Source organism: Penicillium griseofulvum (genome assembly GCF_001561935.1).
Source record: "Penicillium griseofulvum strain PG3 chromosome Unknown contig_93, whole genome shotgun sequence".
Classification (NCBI taxonomy): Eukaryota; Fungi; Ascomycota; class Eurotiomycetes; order Eurotiales; family Aspergillaceae; genus Penicillium; species Penicillium griseofulvum.
In genome coordinates this window covers 49,516-75,025 of record NW_024467452.1, presented here as the reverse complement: position 1 = coordinate 75,025, position 25,510 = coordinate 49,516, and the positions used below count along the sequence as shown (strand labels likewise).

General features: G+C 48.8%; 11 protein-coding genes across 11 annotated transcripts; 8 read left to right on the top strand and 3 right to left on the bottom strand.

The window, feature by feature from the left end:
- Window positions 1–567: 567 nt before the first annotated feature.
- PGRI_070540 (uncharacterized protein) lies at window positions 568–2,393 on the top strand (the record flags this gene model as incomplete). The annotated part of the gene is made up of 4 exons (XM_040794768.1): window positions 568–641; window positions 723–834; window positions 947–2,128; window positions 2,214–2,393. The coding sequence occupies 4 exons, from the start codon at window positions 568–570 to the stop codon at window positions 2,391–2,393; spliced, it is 1,548 nt and encodes a 515-aa protein (XP_040649099.1).
- Window positions 2,394–2,912: 519 nt separating this feature from the next.
- PGRI_070530 (cytochrome c oxidase assembly protein) lies at window positions 2,913–3,848 on the top strand (the record flags this gene model as incomplete). Its single annotated transcript, XM_040794767.1, has 4 exons — window positions 2,913–3,112; window positions 3,171–3,240; window positions 3,308–3,749; window positions 3,802–3,848. The coding sequence occupies 4 exons, from the start codon at window positions 2,913–2,915 to the stop codon at window positions 3,846–3,848; spliced, it is 759 nt and encodes a 252-aa protein (XP_040649098.1).
- Window positions 3,849–4,276: 428 nt separating this feature from the next.
- Window positions 4,277–5,618, top strand: PGRI_070520 (replication factor C subunit 5; the record flags this gene model as incomplete). The annotated part of the gene is made up of 6 exons (XM_040794766.1): window positions 4,277–4,363; window positions 4,423–5,045; window positions 5,109–5,277; window positions 5,331–5,429; window positions 5,489–5,544; window positions 5,594–5,618. The coding sequence occupies 6 exons, from the start codon at window positions 4,277–4,279 to the stop codon at window positions 5,616–5,618; spliced, it is 1,059 nt and encodes a 352-aa protein (XP_040649097.1).
- Window positions 5,619–6,175: 557 nt separating this feature from the next.
- On the top strand, window positions 6,176–6,729 carry PGRI_070510 (uncharacterized protein; the record flags this gene model as incomplete). Its single annotated transcript, XM_040794765.1, has 4 exons — window positions 6,176–6,225; window positions 6,278–6,336; window positions 6,399–6,494; window positions 6,647–6,729. 4 exons carry the CDS (start codon window positions 6,176–6,178, stop codon window positions 6,727–6,729), a joined length of 288 nt encoding a protein of 95 aa, XP_040649096.1.
- A 67-nt stretch (window positions 6,730–6,796) lies between these two features.
- PGRI_070500 (mitochondrial 54S ribosomal protein uL16m) lies at window positions 6,797–7,609 on the bottom strand (the record flags this gene model as incomplete). The annotated part of the gene is made up of 3 exons (XM_040794764.1): window positions 6,797–6,963; window positions 7,031–7,492; window positions 7,552–7,609. 3 exons carry the CDS (start codon window positions 7,607–7,609, stop codon window positions 6,797–6,799), a joined length of 687 nt encoding a protein of 228 aa, XP_040649095.1.
- Window positions 7,610–10,156: 2,547 nt separating this feature from the next.
- PGRI_070490 (replication factor C subunit 1) lies at window positions 10,157–16,701 on the top strand (the record flags this gene model as incomplete). Its single annotated transcript, XM_040794763.1, has 7 exons — window positions 10,157–10,187; window positions 10,240–10,330; window positions 10,390–12,770; window positions 12,832–13,386; window positions 13,949–14,039; window positions 14,116–14,598; window positions 14,649–16,701. The coding sequence occupies 7 exons, from the start codon at window positions 10,157–10,159 to the stop codon at window positions 16,699–16,701; spliced, it is 5,685 nt and encodes a 1,894-aa protein (XP_040649094.1).
- Window positions 16,702–18,330: 1,629 nt separating this feature from the next.
- On the top strand, window positions 18,331–19,296 carry PGRI_070480 (uncharacterized protein; the record flags this gene model as incomplete). Its single annotated transcript, XM_040794762.1, has 1 exon — window positions 18,331–19,296. The coding sequence occupies one exon, from the start codon at window positions 18,331–18,333 to the stop codon at window positions 19,294–19,296; it is 966 nt and encodes a 321-aa protein (XP_040649093.1).
- Window positions 19,297–19,728: 432 nt separating this feature from the next.
- On the bottom strand, window positions 19,729–21,055 carry PGRI_070470 (legume-like lectin family protein; the record flags this gene model as incomplete). Its single annotated transcript, XM_040794761.1, has 5 exons — window positions 19,729–20,181; window positions 20,235–20,495; window positions 20,554–20,635; window positions 20,702–20,772; window positions 20,960–21,055. The coding sequence occupies 5 exons, from the start codon at window positions 21,053–21,055 to the stop codon at window positions 19,729–19,731; spliced, it is 963 nt and encodes a 320-aa protein (XP_040649092.1).
- Window positions 21,056–21,415: 360 nt separating this feature from the next.
- tim13 (protein translocase subunit TIM13) lies at window positions 21,416–21,829 on the top strand (the record flags this gene model as incomplete). The annotated part of the gene is made up of 2 exons (XM_040794760.1): window positions 21,416–21,538; window positions 21,590–21,829. 2 exons carry the CDS (start codon window positions 21,416–21,418, stop codon window positions 21,827–21,829), a joined length of 363 nt encoding a protein of 120 aa, XP_040649091.1.
- A 395-nt stretch (window positions 21,830–22,224) lies between these two features.
- On the bottom strand, window positions 22,225–23,557 carry pkaC (cAMP-dependent protein kinase catalytic subunit pkaC; the record flags this gene model as incomplete). Its single annotated transcript, XM_040794759.1, has 4 exons — window positions 22,225–22,252; window positions 22,299–22,673; window positions 22,722–22,975; window positions 23,039–23,557. The coding sequence occupies 4 exons, from the start codon at window positions 23,555–23,557 to the stop codon at window positions 22,225–22,227; spliced, it is 1,176 nt and encodes a 391-aa protein (XP_040649090.1).
- A 715-nt stretch (window positions 23,558–24,272) lies between these two features.
- PGRI_070440 (PRCC domain-containing protein) lies at window positions 24,273–25,463 on the top strand (the record flags this gene model as incomplete). The annotated part of the gene is made up of 1 exon (XM_040794758.1): window positions 24,273–25,463. The coding sequence occupies one exon, from the start codon at window positions 24,273–24,275 to the stop codon at window positions 25,461–25,463; it is 1,191 nt and encodes a 396-aa protein (XP_040649089.1).
- Window positions 25,464–25,510: the final 47 nt, after the last annotated feature.

Sequence of the window (25,510 nt, the reverse complement as noted above, 5' to 3'; positions counted from 1 at the left end):
TTCACTTTCTTTTATTTTATAGGAAACTTCAACGATTCTTCTTCTTTCGGATTGTCCCTCTTGAGATCGTCCTGTATTAATTTTTTTGGGGGTTTTAATTTTAAAAAAAGTCATCCTTGTTCAGTGAAAAAGGGGCCCCGCAATCCCGACTCTCTCGCTCCGAAAGGCCCATTACTTCGGATGATCGTCCTCGGTCTTCTCTTAATCGGTCCCTCCCCCGACTTTGGATCTTATTTGCGGGGACTTTTTCTAAATTTCCACCTTGGGCAAGGGACCGAGGTTCAAGCCTCTTAACTGCCCCCTTAACAAACCATTACACCGGGGATCCACCGTTCAAAAAAACGATCATTCAAGGGTCAAATTTCCAACTACCGGAGAATACTACCCAATTTTCGGGAGGTGCAATTTGTAGGTCACCCACAAAATATATTAAAGCTCTTACACCTCCTGATTTTCTGATTGGTGAAGAGATTCCTGTGAATCCCACCAGAGTTTACAGTGGATTAACCCCTCCTCGCCGATTAGTTCGGGGAACTGTGATGTTGACACCTCCCGACGGATCATGACATGAAGGTTTCCGGCAGCATGGAACCTGCACTCCGGAGACGCCATGGAAGGGACAACGTCCGGATATTCAAGCCGTAAGTCCATGCGATCTGTTACCCTTGTGGCATGGTGCAACTGTGTGATCTCTGAAGACCCATTGCTAATTGTGACTGTAGCCTCCTTCGCGCCTATGCACTTGGGTACCTGTCTTCCGTCACCCCAAAATTGGTGTATTATGTACGCCGTCTACGCAATACGGACTGGACTACGCAACAGAAACTACAAGAGGTATGTTGTGGCATTACCTAGTGTGGACCCTTTTGTTGTGACTTATCATGTCACCATTTTTCTCTGGTCTATCGCGCAAATGAAGTGTTATAGCTGACATCAATTTGAATAGCTAGCTAAAGTCTTCACTGGTCCGTTGCGTCTGAACAGCTTCCCAACAGCTTGTGCTTCCCTGGTCGGTGGCTCAACCCTACTACCAATAGGATTATATCGCCTGTGTGCATTGATCACAGCAGGTCTCTCCAAAGGTGACATTCAGATCTCACAAAAGCTCGACCGCTTAATCAGATTCATCGTCACTTTTCTATCTGGGTGGTTCAGTTTCCAACTGCTCAACAGAAACCGCATCTGTCTACCAATAGAGGATGTCAAAGCTATCCGGGACTCCACAGGTCAAAGAAAAGACCCTGGTCAAATTTTGGCCAATCCGCTGGAACATCACCGCCCGGAGTTAGCAGGGAGGACAATGGACCTCACCATCTACATGGTCACAAGAGCTGTAGATGCGGTCGCGTGTGTTGCATGGGGCCGCTGGTCCCGTCGCCGCCGCGCCCAGAACCGCTGGACGACCGTCGAATCACTCGTTCCTGGGTTTGCCGATGCAGCTGTCTTTGCCACGAGTGCCTCTGTAGTCATGTGGGCATGGTTTTATCTCCCTGAAAGACTTCCCAAATCCTACGAGAAGTGGATCAGGGAAGCTGCTCAGGTCGATTCACGACTAATCGAAGCCTTGCGTCATGTTCGACGAGGAGTCTTCGTTTATGGGAAGGATACAGGCCAGGCACCTCTTCTTCAGTCAATGTGCAAAGATTACAACTGGCCAGAGGTGTGGGGAGACCCAGCAAAGGTAGCCCCGATCCCTTGCGAAATGGTTCACATGGGCTGTGGCCCCAGTTGTGAGAAGCACGCATTGTATCGATTTGCTATAACCTTCAAATTTGCCTGTGCAACCTATATTCCCCTACAAATTGTTTTCCGTCTGCGGAGGATGAAATCTGCAACTGCCCTCCGTCGGGCCCTTTCTGATGCAGCACAATCATCTGCCTTCCTCGCATCTTTTGTGAGCTTATTTTACTACGGCGTATGTCTCGCTCGGACACGACTTGGCCCAAAGATCTTTAATGCAAAGACAGTCACTCCAATGATGTGGGACTCTGGGCTCTGCGTCGGTGCGGGATGTCTCATGTGTGGCTGGAGTATATTGGTTGAAAAGGCGCGGAAGAGACAGGAGTTGGCGCTATTTGTGGCACCCCGGGCTGCCGCCACGGTTTTGCCACGGTTGTATGATAAAAAGGTATGTATCGGACCCTCGCATCCTCTGTCCACAACAAGGTTACACCCACATCCACTCCACCCCCTACTCAATGTCTCCAAATTAGCCTGTGACAGGGTTCCATAACCATCACGAGATGCTGACGTGTGTCGATGTTTCCCAGTATCAATACCGCGAGCGTGTTGCATTTGCTCTTAGCGCTGCTATTCTTATCACTTGCCTCCGCGAACGACCCAGCATGGTACGGGGGGTCTTCGGTCGCATCACATCGAGCGTGTTGAAATAGATTTTTCTTTGAGATGCCCCGAAGGCATCAAACACTTGTATTAGTATTCAGTTATCTTAGACTTCGGGGCTGACTTTTGGGCGCCACTACCCTGCATTATCTTTGAGAACTTTTGTATCCTTAGTCATATATGTATGCATTCAAATTCTCCCTAACCCCCAGTGGGGCCCATTAATACTATGTACAAGATCAAAATATATCCATACCATCAGTGTCGTGATCTGAGGTCAGCTTCTACCAGTAACCTTGGAAAGTAGTCACTGGTTATGCCAACTCCTGGGCAACCCGAGGGGTGGCTGAAGCTTTCAACTTGAGATAATCATGACCTAATTAATTCACATTAACAAATCAGGAAGCAATCCAAAATCTTCACCATGTCTTTCTATTGCTCGCCGTTAGACCTAGGGCTGTCCGTGGACGGCTTAGGGCTTATCGATAAGCCGTTGAGGGCTATCACGTGCTGTGGACACGCTGGATCTCATGCGACTCAACATCTGATCCAATTGAAGTCATAGAACCATGTTTTCACGGTTAATTCCCTCGCTGGGGCGCTCTGCCCTGACGAGTACAATCCCCCAGCGATCAATATGTCTTCGGAAGAGCGTCTTCGAGGTAGAGCGGAGGTATTTCTCGAGGAATTCCCTGCTTCATGAACAACGCAATTCATCTGCCGCGCCTTACAATACCCCAGAATCGCAAAAGCGTAATACCTCTACAATGTGAGCTGCAATTGAGCCCTCACTTGAGGGGTCTATGTGCTAACAAAGCCTACATCAGGTACTATGCCATCAGTCTCATCCTTGGAACGGTTGCCCTCTCATATGGATCTGTCCCTCTTTACAAAATGGTATGCCAGGCGCTCACTTGATCGAGAGTACATTATAAACTGAATCTCATTCTAATCTCAATTGCAGATCTGCCAACAGACCGGTTGGGGCGGTCAGCCGATCCTCACCCACCGAACCGGTGACGGCGATACCTCCGCACGTGTGACACCAGTGACAGATTCTCGTCGTCTGCGCATTACATTCAACGGCTCAGTATCGGATGTACTTCCTTGGAAGTTCACTCCGCAGCAGCGCGAGGTCCGAGTACTACCCGGCGAGACAGCCCTGGCATTCTATACCGCAACAAATAAGGGTCCGACTGATATCATCGGAGTCGCAACATACAGTGTCACTCCAGGCCAAGTTGCTCCGTACTTTAGCAAGATTCAATGCTTCTGCTTTGAGGAGCAGAAACTCAATGCGGGAGAGTCGGTCGATATGCCTGTTTTCTTCTTCATTGATCCCGACTTTGCTACCGATCCTAATATGAAGGGTATCGATACTATTACCCTGTCATATACCTTCTTCAGTAAGTTTTGTGTCTATGCATTGCTTTCTTGGTCTGATCTAACCTAATGCAGAGGCGAAATACGATGACAACGGTGTTCTGACGCCAATCGCCTCATAAGAAGCTCATACCAAAAGCGCATTGGGTATTGTATTTCAGCTGTGTAAGTTTGCATAGACTTGGACATTCAACAGTGGACAAAGAATCATGCGCGGTGTTGTGTCTGGCTTTTTCGCATTTATCTCATCTCTCAACGCAAATTTTGCATGTACTATATAGCTCGGAGTTTGGCGGAAGGCTGCCAAATGCCTAGAAAACTATCTGCCGGTAAATATTTTTGTATTTATTCATATGGTGTATATAATTGTACGACCTAAATCGAAATGGGTTCTTCAAAGCCTCTTTCTGTATCTATCGATATAGTGGGAGCGTGCACGGACCAGTGATTAATTAGGCGCGTGTCTGGACGCGTTCTCCAATCCGCATCCTCTATTGAAAACCACAAACACCTCGATTCCTCAATCCTTTCAACATACAGAGTTTCCAAAATGGCTCTCCTTGTGGACAAGCTGCGTCCACGCACCCTTGATGCTCTCTCGTATCACCCCGAGCTCTCTGATCGCCTGCGTTCACTGGTAATAAAACCTGAAATTCGGAGCATGAACACCATTTTGACACAAGGTACTCTTCATAGGCACGAAGCGGAGATTTCCCCCATTTACTGGTCTATGGACCCTCGGGCGCTGGCAAAAAAACACGAGTCATTGCGACACTAAAAGAACTGTACGGCCCCGGTGTCGAGAAGATCAAAATCGATGCCAGAGTCTTCCAAACGACGAGCAACCGAAAGCTAGAATTCAACATTGTCTCATCCGTATACCATCTCGAGATTACCCCCGCAGACGTCGGAAACTATGACCGAGTAGTCGTCCAGGAATTGCTCAAAGAGGTTGCACAGACGCAACAGGTGGATCTCGGCGCGAAGCAGCGGTTCAAGGTTGTCGTGATCAACGAAGCTGATCATCTCACCCGCGATGCCCAAGCAGCTCTCAGACGGACTATGGAGAAATACAGTCCTAATCTGCGATTGATTCTCCTAGCCAATAGCACTTCCAACATCATTGCCCCGATTCGTTCTCGTACCCTGCTGGTCAGGGTTGCAGCACCTAGTGAAAGTGACATTTGCTCTGCGCTCCATCTTGCAGGGAAAAAGGAAGGATGGACCGAGTCGGAGGTGCTTAACAAGAGGATTGCAAAAGAAAGTGGGCGCAATCTGCGTCGTGCGCTGCTCATGTTCGAATCGATTTATGCGCAAAAGTGAGTTTCCACTTCGATGCTCATTAAACTAGGTTTTGAAGGCTTACGTTGTTGGAAATCCAGTGAGAAAGTTACGGACAAGACCCTCATCCCACCTCCGGACTGGGAGGCCCTTGTTACCCTAACGGCTGATGAGATTCTGGCTGAACGGTCACCGGCTCGGCTGTTGCATGTTCGCTCACGTCTTTACGACCTTTTGACCCATTGCATCCCACCAACGACTATTTTGAAGGTGTGTATCCATATTTGCAATTAATATGCTCCGGATACTAACTATGGTGCCAGACCTTGACATTCAAGCTCGTTGCACGAGTCGACGATGCATTGAAGCCGGACGTTATCAAGTGGTCTGCCTTCTATGAGCACCGCATCAAACTGGGAAGTGTAAGTCATTACTGATTACCATTTCTATCAATTAAGTGCTAATGGAACATCCGATACAGAAAGTAATCTTCCATCTCGAAGCCTTCGTGGCCAAGTTCATGCGCATCTATGAAAGGTAAGCTTTCCCTGAATAATGTAAAGGAGACATAACTAATAATACATAGCTACCTGATGGGCATGGACTTTTAATTACTCACTACCAACAAACCAACATATGAATGACGATTTGTACACTAAGATGGTTTTCAGTGAGCATGGGATCTAGGAAGTTATGATCTGCTATCAAGCAGAACCACACTTTTCGAAACTCCCAGGTATCCCATTTGTTTTCACTTTTTACGGGCGCATGAAGGCATTTGCCGAGAAGGTTCTTGGCGTTATATCACTTGTCATTGTGTACTATCTTTGAGGTAGTAGAAAGATCTTTGCATACATCAACCTCAATTGAACTCCCAGTCCAGACTCCAACAGTAAAATTACCGTCTGTATTGTAACAATAGCCGAATAAAGGTAGCATATTTTTGATACAATGGTATCAAACCTCGAATGTCTATGTTGTATGTCAGAAATCGTCCTCTTAACATGGATACGTCATCACATATCCGACCCGAGGTCATCCATAAACTAGGCCACCTACTTGTAACATCGGAATAGCTTTCATATGTTTATCAGATCAGGGCTCTCTGCTATATTTCACATCACCGTGTCTATCACTATACCTATATCCCACACAAAACAGCACCAGAATGTCCGACCCCAGACTTATTGATATGGAACCCGGCGGGGAGAGCACTCAGTATGGAAAAGCCATCTTTCACAATTCCTCTTCGCTAATGTGCAGAGTGCAGATATGAGTCGATCCGACAATATACCAAGAGTCCCTCGAAGCAGACTGGGCAATTGGGAGGTGTGTTGCTTCCTTGGAGATATATTTAAGTGCAGCTATAGCAATGACTGACCTCATCCAAGGCGGCGATAAGCACACTAAAACCGAAGCAACCCCCAGCCTAGGAAAACAAAGCACACCATCCAACAATGACGAGGATTTTCAGGCACAGAAGCTGGGTATGGGAGTATTCGCTGACTCTAGTAAAGGTAAATGCTGAATATATTTTCCTTGTCTAAACTCCTAGTATCAAGACAAAGGACCCACCGGAGGAGCCTGTGCCTCGATAGGTCCTAAAGAGACGCAAACAGCTGATGATAATGTACAAAAGATATGACACACGACGAGGAGGATGCCGGGGCCAAGGCCCGCAGACTGCAAGGGTATGGGCCTGGGTCTGGTGTCGGGGCTTAATCGGCAAAAGCAAAGGACATGACCGATGAAACAAAAGGGAAAACGGTATCATGCAGGAAACGACAATTTATTGGGTGGGCTCGGAGCTGGAGGAGGTGCTCTTCGGTGAAGCGTCATTGGTACCAAGGGGCGGGTTTCTGCGGGCACGCTTGAGACTCTCGAGGGTGACACCGTTTCCGAGCTTTGTGATACCGACGACAGGCGGGTCATCCTTGTGGACGAATTCCCAGAGACCTAATGAATGAGAGTGAGCATCTATCGCACCCAAAAATGATAGTACATGTAGAAAATGAAAACCTACCTGGCAATTTGTGGCCCGCCAATCTGAAAGCCTCGCGGGCGACCTTCTCGTGGACATCTCCCTTCAATTCAAAGACGATTCGACTCACAGGCAGTCGGACAGTCCAGTAATCGAACTTACCCTTACCCTTACCCATACGCTGCTCATTACCCTTGGTATAGACACCAACGTTGGCACTGACACGCTTGTACAGCTTATAGTTCATTCCTCGTAGCCGCCGCTTGATAGTCTCTTCGGCGATCTTCAGAGCCGATGCAGGCATGCGGCGGTCGTGGTCTTTCATGCGCAGACCGAAGTCTCCCCACACGACTGTTGTTCCTCGGGTGGATCCGCCAGTAGCGACGTGAGGGCGACCCTTGGGCGATTTGGATTTTTCTTGGAATTTCGGGGTCAGCCAATCGAGGGAGCGTGAGGTGGTCGAGAAGCATCGTGATAAAGAAAAGGTGGCTAGCGGTCCCGACACTGTGTCGCACTGTTAGTCTTCGGTCGAATGAATTTTCTGGGAATTAAATGGCTCGTACGGGTTGGCCGCGTGCAGGCGGAGAGCGGTCCAGCAAACATCTTGATCTGTGGACCCATTGTGACGAGACAGGCGGCGGAGTATACCAATGTTGCGAAAGGCTTCGTTACTCCGGCACTTTTCGATGATTGGCACTAGTCCAAAAATGGGAAGGGTTGCATACACGTGACAGAACTTGTTTCTGCCTGTAGAATCAGGCCGCAATTTCGGTGGCACTTCTCATTCTATAGTAGCTCTAAACAACATCTTATTGACGTGGAAACCATCAGTCTGTACAAAAAAGACAAGTCTGCGTGACAGGGTGTAAGGATAATCTTGCTATTGCCCAAGGCTTCGTAAGTACTCTTTGGTGGCTCCTCGGCATTCTTGAAGGTATTACAGGTAAATAATATCCGAGGAGCTTGGTACATTGTACTCGTATATGGTGTAATCTAGGGGGACAGCGGAAGACCATGATTTTGCGTGGTATTTGGGAGGATAATCGTGGTGATTCCGTATAGGCGGTCTTATAGATGTAATTAGGGCTAGTGCCATAGTACCAACTAGTTTTAGCGCGTAGCTGTTGCGGCATGTCTATTATAAGCCTGGCGGCTTTATCATAGGCAATAATTAATTGATTGCCAAATTTGGACTTTCAATACGCATTGACTTTTATTCATTTTTTGGCTGGCAGTGGTTAAGTATCATACACTCCCACTACCTAGATCTCTGGTAGAACCTGACTTTATTTGAAATGTGAATTTACATTCGACATTTCTACAAGATCTGTTGTAGGTGTATCCCGGCCAGGGATCGGAGCCTATTATAAGCCTGAACATGCATTGTGGAGCGAAAACACAGTCATTTGCTTGGAAAAGACTGGTACTAGTATACACGCCTTCGCGAAGCTGTACAACACACTGCTATATGAAACCTTAAAAACTTAATTTCACAGTTACCTCAGGTACCATAGTGATCATTTGCCCCACAAAGTCCATCTCCCTTCTTTCCCTCTTCTGTTCTCTCAGGACTCTCTTCCCTTTTTATCCTCATAACCTTGAAGATGAATCATATCTCTCAGATTTTCACTGACACTCAGATCGCCCTTTCTAGCTCCACAGCTCTCCGGCTAAACGCGAGTACATGGGTGATCGACGAGAAGCTTTATGAGAATAGAGTCGATAGAGTGCGTAAACCTACTTCTGATCTTAACAAACAACCATCCGGTTAGGAGGCTAAGTATCTATGTCACAATCACCATTTCCCATATAATTAAGCCTTTATGAGAGTCTACTGTCAAGGTCCTAATAAGGGAACAGAATTCCTTCTGCCAGAAGTTCGAGCCCAACAGGCAAATCCTCATTTTAAAAAGCAGGAAGCTAAAGCTCAGAAGAAGTTCAGATAAGGTGGATGCAAAAGTATACCTTCACTACTTAGATATAGCCAATCCGTACAAGGGGAACACAGACCTATACCTAGAGGATATATAACCTACATATCTTATTTGGGAAAAGGTCCGCGGACAGGTCCTCACTCCGGAACTATTCTGGTCATTCGAGCGGCCAAGACGTGATCTCGTTCACCGAAAGTTCCGGGCTGCATATGAGTAAGTGCGGACTTAAGTCCTTGAGATCATAGTAACGCAAAATCAGGGAAATTTCGTCCTTTGGCTGGGGTCTAGTAGGGGAGGATATCACAAAGATTATATAGGACAAAGAATCCGCCGATCTATGGATCTCGGGGTTTCGCAGTTCATATCTAACTGACGAAAAGTGGGAGGATTGCATTCTGGCTTATTACTGCTTGATCAAGCCACCCGCGTCCGGTGCTTGTGAGAACCTTGATGAATGGGAGTGGTGATATAGGTTTCTATTGGTGACAGGGAGAACACCCAGGTGCCGCTTCAGCGGTCCTCGCAGGGAAACTCCCCTCTTTTGAAGACGCGAGTAATAGTTTAGTGTCTTCCAAGATTCTGCTTCGTGATCAATCCAGCTCTTAACGATCTCCCGAATTTACGTTCCCGCGTTTTCAAAGTTCACTTGATACTCCTCCAGTAAGCTGCTTTGTTCTCAGGTATCTTCATTTTCTGCCAGCAGAAGATCAGGCATCTTCAGGCATCTTCAGGCATCTTCAGGCATCTTCGGGTACTAAATTAGTTATTGATCCTAGAGCTGATCTGAGCCTTTGTAGTCGGCCAAGTTTATCTTGTTTAGAAGAGTTTGCAGATCATTCAAATTGTGTACATATAACTACTAGTCTACATGTATAGCTTATATTTGCTAGTCCTAAAATGGAAGAAAGTGCTGCCTTACGTCAGCCAGTCACGTCTCCCGGGGTCTGCGGCGCGTCGTTCGCGATCTACCAACCGATGCGGCAAGAGCTCGATTGGCCTTAATCCATATACTGTTCTATGCCGAAGTCCATGTGACTGATAGAGCCTCATTATGGATATCCGGAATTTCTTTGGCGGTAAGCCAAGTCAAAGCTCCAGCAATGCCCCGGCGAAGCCCGCGGCCAAAAAAGAGGTAAGCTGGTGCCTTGCTCATGAGAGGAGGTCCTGGTCACTTTATATGTGGCCCGGCGCCCTTTGAATCACTCGAAATTATATTCTGACCTCAAATCCGACAATGCAGGACTCCTCCGCCACAAGAAAAAGACGTACGCTCTCCGTAATCCCTATTCTCATGCTACCAGTCTAACGTGAGAGCAGGCAGCAGGAAAGTTGTGGATGACAGTGATGACGAAGAGGATGTAGCACCTGTCAAAATATCCGCTACTAAAGCGAAGCCCAAGAGCCAATCGTATGTCACCGCTTGATTGAAATATCTCATATAATTCACCTGACCAACTCTCTTTGCAGAAAACCCGAAGAACCTAAAGAAGAACCTACAACTTCCTCCGACTATTTTGCCTCCAGCAAGAAGAAGACACGACCTGCTAAAACGACCGAGAAAGCTCAGTCCGATAAAGCCAATACTGTTGCTGAAAGTCCCAAACCTAAGAATACTGCCGAAGCACCTACGAACAAGGGACGAACCACTGCTCGGGGATCAACAAAGCAAGCCACAAAGGTCCTTGAGGATGAGAATCTCGGCGCTGATGACATTTTCGCAACCGAATATGGAAAGGCTGGCAAAGAAGAAGACGCTTATGTGGCTGGAGACGATAGCGACGAGGACGATGACTTCGAAATGCTTGAGGTAAGGCCAGCCGCCGCGGCAGCGAAGAGGACACAGAAGAAGCAATCTTCTCGCGATGAGGAGGATGATGTGGTCATGGAAGATCTCCCCAAGATTCCTGCCCCGAAGGCTCGACCTGGCCGCAAACGCAAGTCGGAAGCTCTCATCGACGAGAGCGATGATGATGACTACCAAGAACCCAAGAAAGAAACAAAAAAGGCAGCTCCAAAAGCCAAGACCGCGGCATCACCAACTGCAAAGAAGCAAAAGGCCAGCCCTAAAAAGGCTAAAAAGGAGGACAAACCAGAGAGCAAGGAGCTCCAAGATATCTTCGACAGCATTCCTACAATCGAAGCTCCAGAACCTCCCAAGGGAGAGCCGAAGAAATTCAAATTCGGAGCGCAACAAAGCCGAGACCCTGTAATGACTGGTACCAAGGAGCTTCCCGTTGGGGAAGAAAACTGCCTTGCGGGTTTGTCATTTGTTTTCACCGGTGTTCTAGACTCCCTCGGTCGCGAAGAGGGTGCGGAATTAGTGAAGAAGTACGGTGGCAAAGTCGTTGGGGCCCCTAGTTCTAAAACGAGCTATGTGGTCCTCGGAGCTGATGCCGGCCCAAAGAAGCTTGAGACCATTGCAAAGCATAAGATCAAGACCATCAACGAGGACGGCCTCTTTGAATTGATTCGACGACTGCCTGCCAACGGCGGTGATGGAAAGGCTGCCGAAAAGTACGCCGAGAAACAGAAAGCCGATGAGGCCAAGGTCCGTGCCATGGCGGCCGAGATTGATGCCGAAGAGATGAAACAAGCAGCAGAAAAACGAAAGACAGCCACGACTTCTCAAGGACCCAAGACCACTGCCACCTCGTCTCAGACGCCAACAAGCTCACAGGTCGTATCATCTAGTGATCTCTGGACTACAAAGTATGCCCCAACATCGACCAGCATGATCTGCGGTAATAAGGGTGCAGTGGAAAAGGTTCAAACCTGGCTGCGGAACTGGCATGCCAATGCCCAGGCCGATTTTAAAAAGGGTGGCAAAGATGGCTCCGGAATATACCGTGCCGTCATCATTCACGGTCCCCCAGGAATAGGTAAAACCACAGCAGCTCATCTCGTGGCCAAGCTAGAAGGATACGATATTGTGGAGACCAACGCCAGTGACACCAGAAGTAAGAAACTTGTGGAGAGTTCTACCCTGGGTGTGCTAGATACAACATCATTGCAGGGATACTTTGCCGGACAAGGCAAGCAGGTTGAGAGTGGAAAGAGAAAACTCGTACTTATCATGGACGAGGTTGATGGCATGTCTGCTGGTGATCGTGGAGGTGTGGGAGCTGTCGCAGCCATTGTCAAAAAAACCAAGATTCCGATCATCCTTATTTGCAATGAGCGAAAGCTTCCCAAGATGAAACCTTTCGACTTTATAACCTATGACGTGCCATTCAGACGCCCGACTGCTGAGCAAATTCGGGCAAGACTATCCACTATCTGTTTCCGAGAAGGTCTCAAGATTCCGCCCCCTGTACTTGATGGCCTCATTGAAGGAACCCATGCCGATATCCGCCAGGTCATCAACATGCTTTCCACCGCAAGACTAGATCAGAAGGGTCTCAATTACGAGGAAGGCAAACAGATGTCAAAGTCGTGGGAGAAACATATTATTCTCAAGCCATGGGACATTGTCAGCAAAATTCTCAGCGCCCAGATGTTTTCCCCGAGTTCCACTTCTACCTTGAACGACAAGGTCGAGCTTTATTTCAACGACCACGAGTTCAGCTACCTGATGCTTCAGGAGAACTACCTCAAAACCAAGCCTGCTCTTGTGGGCAAATATCATGGGAAGGAACAGCGACTGAAGTCGCTTGAATTATTGGACAATGCCGCCTCAAGTATCAGCGACGGTGACCTCGTCGATCGTATGATCCACGGCACCCAGCAGCAGTGGAGTCTTATGCCCACTCACGCGATCTTCAGCTTTGTGCGGCCAGCCAGCTTCCAGTATGGAAACTTCAATGAGCGGCCTGCATTTACCAGCTGGCTGGGCAACAACAGCAAACATGGTATGTCTTGGACATTTACTAATTTTTCTGTATACACACTCTTAACTGATTTCTTCTCTAGGCAAACTGTCTCGATACGTCAAGGAAATACAGGGCCACATGCGCCTTCGTACCACAGGTAACCGCGACGAAATCCGTCAGCAGTACATGCCTCTGCTCCAAGAGAAAATAATCCGTCGAATGATGGACGAAGGCAAGGAATGTGTCGACTCGGTCATTGATCTCATGGATGAATACTATCTCACCCGCGAGGACTTCGACTCCATGGTTGAACTAGGACTCGGCCCAATGGACGAGTCCAAGGTCAAACTTGAGACACAAACCAAAGCCACCTTCACACGTCTGTACAATTCGCGCTCGCATCCTATGCCATTTATGAAGGCCAGCAATGTCATTGCACCCAAGCAGGGAAAGAAGGAGATGCCTGATATTGAGGATGCCATTGAAGCATCCGACGAAGAAGAAGTTGTTGAAGATGTCAAGAATGAGGACGACGAAGTACTTGATCTCAAGAAGGACAAGTATGTGAGTCTACCTAAGAAAAAGAAGGCGCCGGCCAAGGGTAAGAAGACAAAGAAGGCCGATGATGATGAGGAGGAAAAGCCGAAGAAGGCTCGTAAGAGTAGGGCCAAGGCTAAGGATTGAGAGATCAGTTCTGTAACATATCCTTTTGTTTTCTAATGTGCATTTCAATCTGATATCTCTGAGCACATTTAATTTACATTTTCAACGATTTTAGTGGAATCTCAAATGTCATCAGCCCATTGTGGCGAAGTGGTTATGTGGTTATAGTGGTATATATATGTTGTACGTTCCACGAATAAAATTCTTAATATGAATAGCATAGTCACCTGGACCATAATTGATACACCAAGTAAGTGTACAACTGGACATTCCAAAGTTGATATACATACTCCGTACATAGTTGAGAAGTTCATTGATAGTCAGACCCCCTTGGCGGGGAAATGATCTGCGGAGAACACCGAGTTCCCTCTCTTCTTCTAATACACCCTTTCTCTACTTTCTCTACTTTCTCTCCTTTCTTGATATCTTTATCTTTTTCGATCTGTTTTTTTCAGGCTGGTCCTGTATGAGCTAGCCTCATTCGCTTTCATCCGGGCAATCCCCTTACTCCCACCCGAGCATGCGCTTTTAGTTCGAGCTGTGAGATTATCCAGACCTCGGTCACTACTGTGCAGTACAACCCTGGGATACTACAGACATATGCCCCCGCGGAGCTGAGAAGATGTCTCTTCTTCACAATGAAGAGTAAGTCGCGTCTGGAAGTGCAGACCGGCCCTCAAATCGCCGCGGAAACGTCTCCAAGAACTAACTCAAGGTATAGCTTTACAATATGGCAATTACGCTCCTCATATCTCTCGACAATCAAAGATGGAATTGGCGACCGACTTATCAACGTCAATGACTCTGTCCTGAATACGCCTGGCTTCCGCGCGGCGGGCTGGTCAACCGCCGCCGCGTACCCCAACACACACAGCTCCTCCCACCTGAAGCGCACTTACTCTCCACCAATTCCAACCACGGCGAACGTTTCATCCGAATATTACAGGCTAGCAGAACGAAATGCAAAACCCCAACGCCACGAATTGCAAGGCCTCGGCCTGGAAGACGGCGAGGATGATGGTGGCATGGTGACCGGTAGTAAGAGCCATATGGACATGACCGCGCGCCGGAATCATGCACGCGGTGGGAAGAAGAAGTCTCGTCGTGAAAGGCAACAAGAAGTTCAGAGACAAGTGGAAGCAGAGGACGACGATAGCAGCGATTTAAGTGATGACAGCGAAGACGATGGGGACAACGTTGGCAGGTTAGTGAATTATTGTGTGGTATTCTATTTCCCTATCTAACCGAGAACAGTGCTGTTGATCAGATCAGATTCGACAAGATGCCCATCCGCCGAGATCGAGCCGACTCCTCTCCGTTGCGTTCTGGAGACCAGAGGGAACGACCAGAAGTGATGGTTACATCTGCATCAACACAAAACGTTGCAACTCAATATCGCCAATTAAAACCACGCCCCCGTCGAGATACGACCACTAGTAGTGATCTATCGACGGATAACGAAGCTGATCAAAGAAGCTACAAGCAAGGACAAGTTCAATTCTCCGGGAGTGACCAGGTCGTCGAGTATCCGCGTAGACGGCGTGAGCGAACTGGCAGTCGAGGTGCAGAGAGCCTGGCCCTTGGAGAACTCCACGAGGTGGACGAGGACGAGGACTCCGGTGCCGAATCTGTTGAATCTGCAATCTCATCTGACTTTGACAATACAGCTGGATCTGGCTCCTTACTTCTGGCCGGCGTGACGGGCGGTTTGAATTTGTCCTCGCCCATGGCCATGATGAACAAGTTACCCTCTGGCACAGGGCCGCAGAATAATTCACCGCGCAAGCATCGCACACCGGCTCCTGCATTGCAAGATCTTCCCCCGCCACGGCCGATCAGCATGATACAGCCAGTCAGCTTATTGACCAGCCAGCTCACATCCCGGAAGCGAGCACCAAGCAATCCAGTGGACAAATTCGTGGTTCTCTCTGGGCGAGGTCAAGAGGACCCGTTGTATTTGAAGATCTACGTTCCCTTTTCAAGCGACCCTGAAGAACCCCTGGATTTGCCACTTACACGCGAGTCTAAACTTGCAGAGCAGCCTGCACAAGTTACTGTTGCTGAGACAATTGGTCTTGCCCTGTGGAAATACTCGGCGGACGCTCGTGGCCCACCAATTGATCGTGCCCATTTGAACGTGAACCGATGGACGCTACGGATGGTTGATGATGGCGAAGTCGAATATGACTTCCCGGCGCTTGGGCGGACACTTCCGATGACGGATTTCACGTCAAACAACAACCAATCTGCCAAGTCCCGAGGACGGTCAAGAGGCAAGCCGTACGATGAATTCGCACTGGTTGAAGCATCAGATTCGGAGTTTGAGGAGAATGAACGGCTATATCCACAGTTTAGTTCAAGCGTGGGGTCGGAAGAGGCCGATCAGCCGGCGAATCTTGCAGCACCAGGGGCTCAACCCGCTGCACTGAAAAAGACCCCTCAGACCACACCGGTCCGAGCAAATCCCATCCTAGGCCAGCCATTCTCGTCTGCGCTCAACCACAGCACTCTCACTCCTGCTGACCGCCCCGCGGTACCTATCTCGCATGCCACCCCCCGTCTTGGTGTTTCTAAGACATTGAAGATTCGCTTCATCAACATGGAGGCTTCAGCACATGTCATGACCATCAACACATCTACCGACAGCTATATAGCCGAGATCCTGGACTCTGTATGTAAACGATGGGGCCAGGATAAGGGTAACTACCTCTTGAAGGTGATGGGGTCGAACACTATTGCACCACTTGACCGCACAGTGGAGGCATTGGGCAGCATCACCGACCTTGATCTGGTGCGTCGTCGCTTCGGTGGCGGCCCCCTCGCACTGGGAACCTCACCAGGCAGCTCATCACCGAACGCGCCTTTGATGGTGGAAACCGCCGACCAGACAACATCCAAGAAGAGCAAGAAGGAGTCCAAGAAGGGTGCCCAGCGCATGTTGCCTTCCTCTTCCCAAAAACAAGACCACCTAGGCGGATATTACCGCCGATACCACGTGTTCCGCAAACAACCCATGTCCTTCACAGCATCCAATCATCGCATCCTCACATTTGAAAATGATTATATGCATATCGTGCCCGGTGATACGGGCAAAACGGCGTCTGGTGGTAAGACCCGTTCGATCAGCTTCAGTGACGTGATCGGATCTAAGGTTAGTCGACGACATCCCAAGAGCTTCCGGGTGATGATCGTGCGCGGCAATGATGCCACGGAGCAGAAGCGTTATGACTTTGAGGCAAGGAGTACCAATGAGGCTGTGGAGATTGTGGATGAGATCAAGAAGAACATGGCACATTATCGCATTTGATTAACTGCTCTTTTGAGCGTGGAATTTCGTTTGGGGGGCCTGGAGTTTAGGATGGCGTACATAGTCATTGCCTTATATCATCTCGAATCAAATGAATCAGATTCTTGAACTACGCCAAGGATAGAGGTTAACTTATGTCCCAATATATGTCACTACAAGGCCGTAGAAGTCAACCCGGGATTTCCTCAGTCGAACCACCCCATATACGCTCTCTTCCATAAAGGGCCATCAGAAAGAACCAAAATCTCCCTGAAGAATTCCACAAACCCTACCTCTTTTTGTTTAGAAGACAATGAACTCTCACCTTGATTCTCTTTCCTGTTCCTTTTATCTTTCTTCGTTCATATTTTTTCTCCTCGTCGTAAAGAAGTTCAACAGTATACTTTGGCAAACCCTTTTCCACTTAGCCTTCTAGGAGCCTGATCTACTAGTATGCTTCCCATCTATCGTCATCTATCACTTTAACCTGATGTGTGATTTGAAGCTTATATCAAGCGATGATATGATCGACTAGTATACCGTAACGATTATATATTTCCATCAAACGTTGGCTCGGCTGAAAGGAAACAACAAGCTCGCACCTTAGCACTAAATAATCTCCAACGTTTTAATATGACAATCGTGCGACGACCACCCATTTCCAAAATAACTAAGCCTGCACGGTTGTCAACACTGTCTCCTCAGGTCTTAGCCTCTTCCAACAATGACACCATGCATACCATCTACACAATGTGCTCGTCCTGAAATCCTGAAACCTAGGAACACCGTCATAATTTTCCCCCAAAGTCAGCAAAGAAGCTACTTATAAAGCTGACAAGGACAAGTCATGACTACTTGGTTTGAAGATATCCTACACAACCGCATACCATCCTTAGCCCAGCGGCCAATTCGAAAGAATAGAACAATACTCGAAGTCGCTTTACGACATTGGTGGGCAACAAGGATTATGATGAGGCAGGCCTTGGGCATAGAACAAAACTTCACTGCCTGCTTAGACGTCGAGGACCGCATAGCGTATGCATCCTGGCTATGAAGCATTCCTATGACAAAAACACACGCCCGGAAATGGTTCAATCCACGGGACTTCGTTTATCTTGAAGGAGACCTACTCAATTCAGCGATTATTCGAGCATGCTGGGCGACTTGGTCCACAGAGATCAAGATGGAGCGTCGATGATCGTCTAGATCTATTCTATATATATCTTTTTAGGGGATTTGCTTCTTATATCTCTTTTTTTTAGTCATTTCAGATGTCCTTCCAGATTTCTTCCAGTCTCCTTTGGGTATTCGTGGAGCTTGACAGTCTAGATTCTGACCCACTCTATGGCCTCAGATATTTTGAGAACTTCTGTATTCCAATATGATCTTTCACATCAAAGATGGTAAACGTCTGATTCCTTTTGCAATGTAAAAGGAAAGCGGACTGTTTGTCCCACCGCATTTGCATAAATCTGGCAGAACTCTGTGGAGATAAGATGACTAAGACCCCTTATCTCCGGGCGCGCTTTTCCAGATTAGCTCAATCATCTTTTTGATACTTTGTTTGACCTCAACAACATGACCCTTAACAACTTCACACAATGAGACCCGCCCATTAAATCTGTGCTACCATCTGACATTTCTTCAACAATGACATCAAAACCCACATCAGCTAAGGTGCCTGGGGCATCCCACCCCTCAGAACACTCACCAACCAACAAACTTGATAACCCCCCTCATAAAGAGCACGGCCACTCAAGGCGTAGCCGAGAATTCCGGTTCAAAGATGGCAGCCGCCCCCACCGCAAACGAACCCACCGTCACCGATCACGCACTCGCGACAGTGACAGCTCCAAGCGGCGGCGTCGCGAGCAGGAACAACCAGAGCCCGCACCCGAAACCCCTTTCAATTCGACTAGAGACACCTTCCGGGAATCTCTCTTCGATGCGCTCGGCGACGACGAAGGAGCTGCGTACTGGGAATCCGTCTACGGCCAGCCTATCCATAACTACCGCGTACCGGAGGTACAGCGGGGTCCGGAGGGCGAACTGGAGCAGATGACGGAGGAAGAGTACGTGGACTACGTGCGCCAGCGAATGTGGGAACGGACGCGAGAAGGCATGCTCGCAGAGCAGGAGCGGCTACGTGCTGAGCGGATGCAGAAAAAGAAGGAGGAAGCTCAGAGACAGGCGCAGTCGGGGAGGGAGGAGTTTGAGCGCGCGATGGACGAGAGTCTGCGGCGAGGGGCTGAGCGAAAAAGGGCTAAGGTCGGGTGGAGTGCGCCCTGGGCTGCTTATCTCGAGAGTTGGGAGACTATCGGGAAGGCTGCGGAGGGGTCTGCTCCTAAGCCCCTGCGCAGTCTGCTCTTCTGGCCTGTTCGCTCTGGGAAGAGGGCTGATGTCCGGCCTCAGGCTGTTGAGGAGTTCATGCGTCATGCCCCGGCCCCGGCGGAGTTACTTAGCACGCTCAAGGCGGAGCGGATTCGCTGGCATCCTGATAAGATCCAGCATCGGTATGGTGCGCTGGGGATTGATGATGTGGTCATGCGCAGCGTCACGGAGGTCTTTCAGATTGTGGACCGTATGTGGAATGAGGAGAGGGAGCGACAGAAGTGATGGGGGAGACGGAGGCGAATGGCCAGTGGAGCTGATCAAACTTGGCGAAAATCATGGTATAGCTATGATGAGAAAGTTCTTCTGGGAAATACTGAGGTTCATGGTACTGGGAAATTACCAAAAGGTGGGAGTCTACATTGGGCGGCGTCTTGATTATTTATTTACTATCGATACCCCGAGCATCACGCTGCATATCACAATTTTGAATGATCATGACTTTAATTCATTTCAAGAACGAAGAGGGAAAAAAATAACAAGAGCTGATGCGGGAGGTGAACGTAGATCAGAGTAAAAAAAAAAGAGCTTCAGAGGGGCTATGTATGCAAGATCTGTTTCGTCAGATAGAAACTGGGCAAACCCAAAGACCAACTTGAATCACACAGAAGAAAGGTTTAAGATCTGTGCTTTGCCAAATGTCCATACAACGTAAATTTAGAAACGCGATGACCGGGCCTTGGTCCGGTAGATCGTCCAGCCAAAGTAACCAGCGACAATAACAGCGAAGAACAGCACGGTCTTGAAGAGGAACCAAGTCCAGCTACTCTTCTCCTTGGGCTCCTTGATAGGCTTGGCTGAGGAGCGACCACGGCCCTTAGACCGGTCTTCCGTGGTCTTGCCTTTGTTAGCATTGCTGCGGTTAAGGGAGTATAGGTTCTCAGCCTTGAGAGAGATGATGTCGTGGTTGTCGCTCAGCTCGCCAGTCTCGGCGGAGAGACCCAAGTATGCGACGGAGGGGATGGCGATGTTAGAATCCTCAGCGGAAAGACTGAAGCATTCGGTCCAAGTATCTTCGCTCTTGTACTGCAGCTCCAGAGACAGGGACTTGTCCTGGAAGTAGGTAAGGCGGGCTTTGGTGGGAACAGGGGCGCTACGAAGACCACGAGCCTGTAAACAGTTAGAAACATATCCAACGCAGCTGCGAATCAAGGTTAACTCACAGAGCAACCGGCAAGCTCATTCGCCTTGCCATCATGCGCTTGGTCGTAGGTGGTCTGCCCATCGCCCATCATGGCCATGACGTAGGGGAACGACACACCGGGGCGGTTGTTCTTGTAGGTGTCGAAGAAGATACCGAGACCCTCGAATTTGTCCGTGGAACCGAAGACAGGGCCTTGGGTGGCGCGCTCCTTGGTGAGCCAGAGCGCAAATCCATCACCATGCAAGTTTCCGGAGCCGTGGATTTCGAACTCGAGCTCAATCTAGCGGGGGGTATGAGTGTTTGGCGTAAATTATGATTCGCAGGGACCGTGTATTTACCTGCCAATTGGTTGCGGTCAGAGGCACGCGGGAAGAGATCCATCCTTGCTGCGATGGCCGGTCAGCCGTGAGGCGGACATATCTGAAAACAAGACGAAAATCAGCACTGTTGAGACAAATTCCAGCTGAATGTCCGGAGCATCCTTACTTGTCAGCCCGGACTACTGTATCTCCTCCGAAGTCGAACCAGCGGCTTTGGAAATCCGAATCGAGGTATGGCTGTTGATGGCGGTTAATACTGATATTCCTCCTCGGGGGGCGAGCTATGCACAGCTTGTTTTCGGAATTCGCCGACAAGCTGGGCTCAGGCTATAATCATACCGGAGCGAGACTGTGGGTGCGAAGCTAACAGACATCCTAAGTCAGTACCTCGGCTTGAAACGGAGTCAACATGTTGAGCACATACGGGGATGCTTTTGATATTTGGATCGTCGTAGGCATTCACGGGTAGGGTGACTAGGCCCGCAAGGCAGAGAAGGGAGGAAATAGACGGAAGACGCATTGTGGAATTGTATTAGGGCTCAATGGAGGGGAGCCCAGGGTGTTTCAAAGATAGACTGGAGGTGGGATGGACAGGGTACGGTGTCACCAGGACCCGAAAACCCAGCAAGTACGAAAGAGAAAAAGAGGCCGTAAAAAATGTCGAGGAAAGGCGACAAGAAGGAGTGGATAGGCGAAGTTCCTGAGGCGCGGAGACGAGGAGGTGAAGTATACAGCTTGTTATGCTAAGGTGTCCACATCTAATGTGGCGCAGTGAAATCACCAGCCACAACCCTGTACCTCAGATCCTGAAGTCCGACTTTCTTCAATCCAATTCAACCCATTTCAATACACCTTTCCCACCCAATCCTACTCTTTTATAATGTCGTCGCTTTTCGGTTCCGGCTCCGCCGCTCCCATTCAGACCTCCGAGGAGATCAAGGCAGCTGTCATGCGCCAGCTCCAGCAGGAGGCCGCCATGTCTAATGCCCGCTCCCTGATCGGAGTACGTCACCACCCTTAATATCCAAATCCGGCAACAAACTGACAACCCCAGAAAATCAACAAGCACTGCTTCAAGGCTTGCGTTCCCGCCCCCGGTACCTCGCTCTCGGCCAAGGAGAACACCTGCCTGTCTAGCTGCATGGAGAAGTACATCGCCATGTGGAACCTCACAAGCAAGACCTACATCGCCCGTGTCGGCGTGGAGACCAAGCGTCTCGGTGGTCAGGATGCTGCTGCCATTGCCTCCATGGCTACCGGCATGCCCGAGGGCGGCAGTGGAATCCTTGGTTAAATTCGACCCATTCCCGAATCAGATGAAAAGCAAGGAAAATGAAGGACGAAAACAAGCGAAAGAGACACACACCTCTGTGAATGAACTATTGTACGATAGAAGCGGCCTGGTAGCCCGTGTATAATATGGGCGTGGCTTTTTGTGCCCCAGTGGTTGGAGAGATTGGGAATAGAACAGGGTTCATGGCGAATCCATTTGTATACATCGAGCAGGCGATTGAAAGAAAAAAAAAACACAAAAATTCGATTGTAATTGCTAAGAAAAAATGATGTGCATATAGAAAGTATAGATTTTCATATAATGGCTCCTGGTTTTTCACGACTCCTCCCGGGGTCAATCAGTTCCGGCCCTCCCCCAGAGGACTTTTCGTCGCGTCATAAAATCATACAAGCACCTTAGAAATCGGGGAAAAGGTGACCATACCTAGAACGAGTTAGTCAAGTGTGTGAGCATGGAAAGAAGTACATACGCATCGTCTCCTTCCTGGCCATAGTGCTCTGTCTCCTCCGGATACTTGTCGTATTGGCTTGCATCGCCTTGGCCGCCGCGAATGGGCGGGATATATGGCGCATCAATATCCTTACGAGCTAGTCGGTCCCAAGTGACCTCGGCGAACCAGGCATGGTTCTTGACATCACTTGGGCCACCGTGCAAGTTACCAAGGCGCTTGGTGAGGTCTGCTGTGATCAGCTGAGAGAGTAGATCAACCGCATCGGCGTGCAAGTATGGAGGATACTTGACTTTGCCGCGCAGGATATTCTCGTAGATCTTGACTGGAGATCCACTATCCCAGAAGGGCGTGAATCCACACAGCATTTCAAAGATTAAGATTCCCAGTGACCACCTTGGGACAGTCAGAACTATTCAACGAAAGAATTGAAAGGAAGCTTACCAGTCAACTGATTTGTTGTATCCCTTGGAAGAGACAACCTCCGGTGCTAGATAGTCGGGAGTACCACAAAGTGTCCACGTAATATCCGGCACATCCTTAGCAAATCCAAAATCTGTGATCTTCAGATGACCATGACGGTCCAACAAAAGGTTCTCTGGCTTCAAATCACGATAGATGATCTGATGTGAGTGCAAATACTCCAGCGCCAGAGTAACCTCCGCAGCATAGAATTTGGCCACAGGGTTCGGGAATCGCTAATGACGAATGAGTTGTTTTGCTTTCACACACAAGAGTGAAGGAATTGGTAAATCACTCACTTGTGACTTGCGCAAAAGACTGAACAATTCACCTCCCTCCACAAAGTCCATGACCATATAGAGGTTCCGGGAATCCTGCCAAGTTCCCCACAATGTAACGAGGAATGGATGACGGACACGGTTTAACATACGGCGCTCGTCATTGGTGTGTTCGATTTGCTTCATCTTGACCACCTGGGCCTTCTTCAACACCTTCATTGCATAGAAGCGATGATTGTGGTTCGACTGCACCAGGTGCACACGGCCGAAGCTCCCCGTTCCCAAGGTGCGCTGAAGCTCGAAGTCTTCCTGAGAGTACTTCCCCTTAGTAACACGCTCCTGTTTCACCTGCGGCTCCTGGTTTATAATATTGTCGATACTGGCGGCATTGTCGTGTGTACCGGTACCCGTGTTCTGGGGCGAAGCGTGCGAAGCTTGCATGGATGCGCCTGAACCGTCGTGGTTCTCAGAATCTGGTTTCCCTAGATCTTGCGAATCCTTCGTTCGCCTCTTCTTCAGTAAACCTCCTAAACTCGGCATGGGAAGATTAGACAGGCTTTGGGGCCATTTGGGGGAGGAAGAAAGCTGGAATGGGAGGTCCGGATTAAGTGGGGAGGGGCAGCGGCCAGAATGACGCATTGATCTTTCATTATGGACTTTTTTTTCTACATTCACTCTTTTTTTTATATTGCATTGACCTCAGAGCTATTTAATTAGATCTTTTATTTGATCTATTAGTTTGATTTGATCTTAGATTCTATATGTATTCATCTGAATATCTGTTAAAGTGGCTTATAATTTCCATTATTTCCCTATATCACATTTCTACTATCTATATCCCTAGCCTATATAGTTCCTACAACATAGAGAATACTATGAAATCACTCAATCAATTCGAGTATGTCTTTCACATAAAACACAATATGTATGATCCTAATAAATCTCCAAGCGGAGATCCCGGACCCGATGACGTTACAAAGTGATGCGATCATCCCTGCGGTTTCACTGTAAAGAATGACATCTGGAGCTTTAGCTTGTTTAATTTCGGACATTTTTCTCTTTGGCCCATTCCATCCCGTCTAGTCCACTCTGTAATGTTCTTTTTTTTCGATCTTCCCCCGCCATATCTCGATCTGGATCGTATGCTTATGTAATACATATTGATGCCTGACACATCAGGTGTCAGACAACCTACAACTTCCAATCTCTAAAAAATCCAAAGCAAAACAACAACCCCAACATAAACTCTCCCACCATGGTGCTAGTAGGCTACTCTGATTCTGAAGGCTCAGATGCTGAGCCAGATACTACACCCGCACCCCAGATCACCAAGCCGAAGAAGTTCGACTCGAAACCTAAGTTGGTTGATCCCAACAACTCGCGCAAGATCCGTATCGCGATTCCAGAAATCAAACCCGAACACCCATCCGGCGAAGACACTGAAGATGGTCCGCGCAAAAAGGCTCGGCTAGGTGGAGGAGGCTTTTCAGGATTCAACTCTTTCCTTCCAGCACCGAAACGAACAGCTGAGAAAAAGGCACCAGTGGCGACAACACGAAAAGCGTTTAGTCTCAAAACAGGAGCAGGCCCTGGATTTGATCGCTCAGCTGATGCCGAGATGAGGAATGATTATGCATTTGAAAATATAGCGGGAGATGCGGAGACCACTTCTGCACCTAGCAGCTCAAAAACCGACATATCAACTACACCAGCGGAGACAATGAAAGATCCGGTGGAGGTCAAGTTGCAAGGAAATCCGATGATGTTCAGACCGTTATCCGTCGGACGACCTCAAAAGAAGAAAAAGACCACCAAGATTGCTGAACAACCAACACCTTCACCAGCAGCGCCAAAGCCTACCCAGCCTCTACAGCAAGCCCCTCCACCTGCATCTGCGCCTGCACCTGCACCTGCACCTGCGCCACCGAAACCCAAAGTCAGTCTCTTCTCTCTATCATCGGAGGAGGCCACTTCTCAGCCAGGCCCGGCACCTGGACCTTCAACCTACCAGCCGCTGGTGTACAACGCCGAAGGCGAAGAAGCACTAGCAGCTGGTCCAGCACTCGCCGAGCCTACACAAATTCCCATCGACCATTCCACAACCACAGTATCAACCAATCCTACGTCATCCTTGGATAGCATCGCCAACGATTTGAACTTGTCCAAGGCCGAAAGACGCCAACTCTTCGGTCGGAACGCCAATGTCACCTCATCGCAGTCACAGGTGCGTACCTTCAACACAGACGAAGAGTACGCGTCGAACAAGGTCCTGGCGGAAGGCGAGCTCGCCGGAGCACAGCACCAACCCGTGCGCGCTATTGCGCCAGGCAAACATACCCTTCAGCAATTGCTCAATGTTGCAAGTTCACAGAAGGAGGCACTGGAGGAGAGCTTTGCAACGGGTCGGAGGAACAAGAAGGAAGCAGGATCCAAGTACGGATGGTAATTTTAGCATACTTAGGACCATTCGGAGGGAAATTTTGTCGCATTAGC